Genomic DNA, 5077 nt, shown 5'->3' with positions numbered 1-5077 from the left:
TTGCCTTTTATACAACAAGCTTTGATTCTACCAAAAAAGAGCTTAGATGAAAAAATTGATCCGAGATTAAAAATGAAAACATATATAATATGGTATATGCTTTTCACCAATGATATTATTTTGGTGGATGAGACAAAAGAAGGATTAACTCTAAGTTAAAGTTTTGAAAATCAACCTTGGAAACTAGAGGTTTCAAGATTAGTAGAACAAAGACAGAGTATATGTTGTATAATTTTAGTCACACTATAATGGATAATGATATGGTGTGAATTGCAGAAAAAAAGATATCGCAAAATAACTATTTTAGATATTTGGGATGAATCATAAATAAAGTAGGTGACATTGAGGATGATGTTTCATAGAGAATTAAAGTGGGATGGATGAAGTGGAGAGGGGTGTCTTGAATGCTGTATGATCGACGTATTTCTCTAAATATTAAAGAAAAATTCTATAGGACTGTTGTTCATCCGGTCATAATGTATAGGACAGTATGTTGAGCAATTAAGAAATGTCATATTAGTGTAACAGAGATGAGGATATTAAGATGGATGTGTGGAAAAAAAACAAGGAGGATAAAGTACGGAATGAACATATAAGAGTAGACTTGGGAGTTGCCCCGATCAATGATAAGCTCCGACAGAATCATTTAAGGTGGTATGGTCATATTCAACTGAGGCCTAGGGACACCCTAGTAAAGAGGAATGATATGATTCTGATTGAAGGAGCTAAAAGAGTTAGATGCACACCTAAAATGATCATAGGAGTAGTGGGGAGGAAGGACAGGCATAGTCTAGGTCTAGTTTCAAGTATGATCTTGAACAGAGCCTATTGAAGGGCAAGGATCCATGTCGCAAACCCCATTTAACTGATATTATCATGACGTGCTGGGTTATCTGGCTATGCCTCTTTCTTCATATTATCTTTCATCTTTCTATTTATTTTCCATTTTCATTTGTCTTTTTTCCTTTGTCATTTCTCATCTCTTTCCCATCTCTCTTTTTTTCATCTTTTTTTGAGTATAACTCTGTTTTCTCGATTTTGTTTTATTTAAATCTATTTAGCCGACCCCATTAAATTGGGATAAGACTGAATTTCTTTGTGTTATTGTGATCTATATACCAAAATGATGGGCAGTTTTTCCCATAAATCTCCCCCAAAAATAAATGATCTCCTTAGACATGTTTCAATCGAGTTTTAAGAGCAGATGTATGAATCAACTTGGTTAAGTTCTAGCGGTTTAGCTAAATTAGTCTAAATTTCATTGAGAAACTTGGGCTCCCTGGACTAATTGAACCACTTTTTAAGAGGCGATGAACGACCGGATAAATCCCGGCTAATCCCAATTCAACCCGGCCAAGAAAATTTATCTAGTCCAAAATATTTGTGTTAATGGCTCTTCCTTTTTTAATGGTTCAAGTTATCTAAACATAATTGACTTTTTATATAATAAGCTTAAACGAAAAAATTTAAGCCGTAATTAAATATGATAACATAGACAACATATCTACTTAAGATTATTTAGACTGATGAATCGATCACCCACCGTAGGTGAATACTTTACTTTGGTTTCGTTTGTTTCGGAGTAAAACTTTACCTGATAAATTTTATAGGTTGAAAACTATTTCAATGCTATTTTTAATAAATAAAAAAACAACAAACATATAACACTTTTCAACATATAAAATTTTACATGTCAATTATTTTAAAGTGAAGATTTTCAAGTAAAATTTTCAAGGTAAAATTTTACACTGAAAGTATCTCGGGGGGTAAAGTGGAACCATGGTTTATAATCTTGGATCGGATCGGGGATCAAAACAGACTGATCCCAATATTAAACCGATTTGACAAGGTATTCCTAGATCATTCCTGGATCGATCAACTCGGTTGGATTCATCAATCTGATACTTGTCATTTTTTTGATCTTTTTACCGATTCAAGCCCGATCCAATAAAAACCTGGATTTTGGTATTGTTTTACCAATCCAAGCTGATTTAACCAATCAAGATTGATACCGGACTTGACCGATCCCAAGTCCGATACCTGAATTATGAACCTTAGTGGAATTCCACTCAATACTGATACGGATTGGCTGGATAGTATCGTTTTGCCCCAAGTTTTCCTTAAGTATCCGTACCGTTTTGCCCAATATGGGATCGTGTATCAGTAAGCTTCAATACTGATACCATCAGTTCGTATCGGACAAATTTTACCACTGATTTTCCTTCAAAATCAGGCTTTTTTACTGTCTAGCCTTGGTCTGCGCAGTTTTACCGATAAGATTAGTGGCTAGCAATACTGATACGGATTACTTAATACAAACGATCAAAGATCAATACCGATACCGATACCGATACCGATACCGATACGGCTATACCTATGCCTCCAACCATGGGATCAACCAAATACCCAAATCGGCTTGACATCGACCGATTCATGACCGATAACTCGATTCATGTCCTTTTTTCCTTTAAAAAATATTAAACACAGAGATTTTCCTTTTTTTCAATTTGGAGAAGATGGCAGTGATCTGCCTTCCTTTTTTTTTTCTTTTTTTTTCTTTTTTTTAATTTTAAAATGGGGACGAGCTTTGGGGTACACCTGTTCATTTATGGTGGGTCCCAATTGTTTGGACACGATGCATCTGGTCATTAATGATGGCCGCCCCAAATCCATACAAGGATTCGGTGGTGGAAGACCTCTCATTTTCACACTTTGAAAAATGTTCAAATTCCCAGTTCCAACCTCTTTCTCTCTCTCTCTCTTGGCTGAGTCACGTTACATAGATTCCAACAATCACAGTTCTAAGGTTTACCAAAAAAGAAAGAAAGAATCATTGCTCTCATTCAAAGACCAAAGTACTAGTAGTTGATATGCATTTGCAGGTTAATTAATTACAACCCATCACAACTGTTATGCTCTGCTGTGAATCTCATCAATCAATCACTCACCCCAACCTCTCCCAGCCTGTCTCCCTCCCTACTCATCTCTTCCTTCCCCAGGAAGCCATGAATTGCAGTGGAGAGACCATGTGTAGTAGTAAATCAGTATCAATTATCTTGTGATGTACACCAACAAAAGTCTAATCCACACAAAAAAAAAAAAAAAAAAAAAGAGAAGATAATAAAATTCTTCTCCAAGTAACGAAAAAATTTGAGTAAAATATGAAAAGTTGCAGGCTAAGAGTCATGATTCACAATCGGGGTTAATTCTAAGTCGTCTTGAAGGAGATTCCGGCGACGACGGTAATGGTGGTGATGTCGTCGACATGGAGGTCGGCGAAGATGACGGTGAAGATGAAGGAGACGATGATAATGATGATAGATCTGTGGTAGTGGCATCTTGTAACTTTCTCTTGTGACTTTGTTGGATCCATTTTGCATCGGTTTCACCTCCACCACCAACTCTCGTTAGATAATTTTTTAATCGTTTCACGTCAGAAAGCTTTACAGGTTTCACAATAAATTCCTCTGCTCCTTCTTCCAAACACCTATCGATTCGAGGCAAGACGTTTTCCGACGACATAATCACCACTGGAATTTCTCTGAAAGTCGAAGATTCCTGTTTGGAAAATAAATCAAAATGAAATCAGAAACGAAATAATTTTTGCATCTCTCTTATGTGGAAGTCTTAGAGATCAGAAATATAAAAGGATATTTTTAGAGAAAAATCGAACCTTGATTTTCTTCAGCAACTCATATCCGTTCATTCCAGGCATACAGTAATCCGTTATTATCATATTGACCTTCAAATCCTGAAAAACAAGTTATCGAAGACGTAAGAAAATCTATAAATCAATCAAAACCAGAACTTTAAAAAAAAAAAAAAAAATCAAACAAACTTCGCTTACATTGAATCCCTCGGAACTCTTCTCCCCATCCAATCCAAGAAATTGAAGAGCTCTGGTTCCACTATCTACAGCCGTCACTGAAGAAATTCCACCACATTGGTTCAGAGAACAACAAATGAAGATGTTGAAGAAACAAAAAATGAGAGAGACAGAGAGAAAGAGGAGTCTAATTTGAATAATAAGAATCGGAAACTGACCTTTACAAGAGGAGATCTTGAGCAACCGTTCGATTACTTTACGATCGACGAGACTATCGTCAACGGCAAGGACATGTAGTTCTTGAGAATCCGGTGACGAAGGATCAAAGAACTCATTCATCTCCGGTACAGTAATCTGTGGAAGCACATCGCTGCTTGCCATTGCAACCAAAGTCGTTTCTGAAACAAAGTTTAATGACCTGATCCGTTGTCTGATCTTCTTTTTTCTTTTTGCAAGTGGAAGCAGAGGAGGATGAACAACAGAAAGTAAATAAAAGATAAAGGACGAAGGAAACTCTCTTCCCTGGCCTTCCTTTTATACAATGTGATGTCTTTCGTTGCCTCTCTCTTCCTTTCTCTCTTTCTCTATCTGTCTCTCTGAAATCGGGAAATCTAATTTTTTAAGCAATGAGAGATTCTGAAATCCCCTTTCATGCGATCTGCAAATCCACCCAAAACTCTCTCTCTCTCTCGTCTTCTCCAAAAGTCGTTTTCACTAGTCACCCACAGTAAATAATAATTTGGGGGCTCTTTGTGAAAAGTGAAAACCTTCACTCTTTCTATTATTTATGAAAACAACCCTTTATCATATCTTTTATGTATTTCTGTTACCACCCATGCCATGGTTGTATTTTTTGTAGAAATAGGCTCCATCTACTTATAATATAAGAAGTCAAAGATATGAATGAGCCTTTAAAATGGACAGTACCAACTACACAAATAATTGAATACAGGTTAGATAATTGAATTTAACACGTGGCTTATCCATGAAGGATCCTACTTGTCAATATTGTTAGAAGTTGGCACATCTTCATCCATCTGGCCATATTCGATTTAAATGTGTTGCCAAATCACATTTCTTCTAAAATCATTCAAAAACATTGAACAAGGTTTCTAATATTATAATATTCAATGAAGAGAGTGTCTCAATTACACCTTTATAGTTGTATTAAAAAAATGACACATTCTTTTGATTGTCCCTCATCTTGTTTTTAAAAGGTTTTTTAGATAAGGATATAAATGGGTTTTCACA

The 5077-nt window shown here is 35.8% G+C and overlaps 1 protein-coding gene across 1 annotated transcript; it reads right to left on the bottom strand.

Moving 5' to 3' along the window:
- Positions 1–3033: 3033 nt before the first annotated feature.
- Positions 3034–4212, bottom strand: LOC122672790 (two-component response regulator ARR5-like). The gene is made up of 4 exons (XM_043870285.1): positions 4045–4212; positions 3848–3924; positions 3674–3751; positions 3034–3558 (listed from the first exon to the last, which is right to left on the bottom strand). The coding sequence occupies exons 1-4, from the start codon at positions 4205–4207 to the stop codon at positions 3184–3186; spliced, it is 693 nt and encodes a 230-aa protein (XP_043726220.1). The 5' UTR covers positions 4208–4212; the 3' UTR covers positions 3034–3183.
- Between the last annotated feature and the right edge of the window lie 865 nt (positions 4213–5077).

The sequence above is a fragment of the Telopea speciosissima genome, chromosome 8 (assembly GCF_018873765.1).
Source record: "Telopea speciosissima isolate NSW1024214 ecotype Mountain lineage chromosome 8, Tspe_v1, whole genome shotgun sequence".
In the NCBI taxonomy this organism is placed as follows: Eukaryota; Viridiplantae; Streptophyta; class Magnoliopsida; order Proteales; family Proteaceae; genus Telopea; species Telopea speciosissima.
The sequence above is the reverse complement of the archived record's forward strand: the minus strand, read 5'-3'. Positions and strand labels throughout refer to the sequence as shown.

Coding starts and splice junctions, on each gene's coding strand:
- LOC122672790 (XM_043870285.1), bottom strand. CDS start 4,207: ATGGCAAGCAGCGATGTGCTTCCACAGATTACTGTACCGGAGATGAAT. Junction 3,925..4,044: donor CAAGATCTCCTCTTGTAAAG/GTCAGTTTCCGA, acceptor GAATTTCTTCAG/TGACGGCTGTAGATAGTGGA. Junction 3,559..3,673: donor AGTTGCTGAAGAAAATCAAG/GTTCGATTTTTC, acceptor TTTTCCAAACAG/GAATCTTCGACTTTCAGAGA.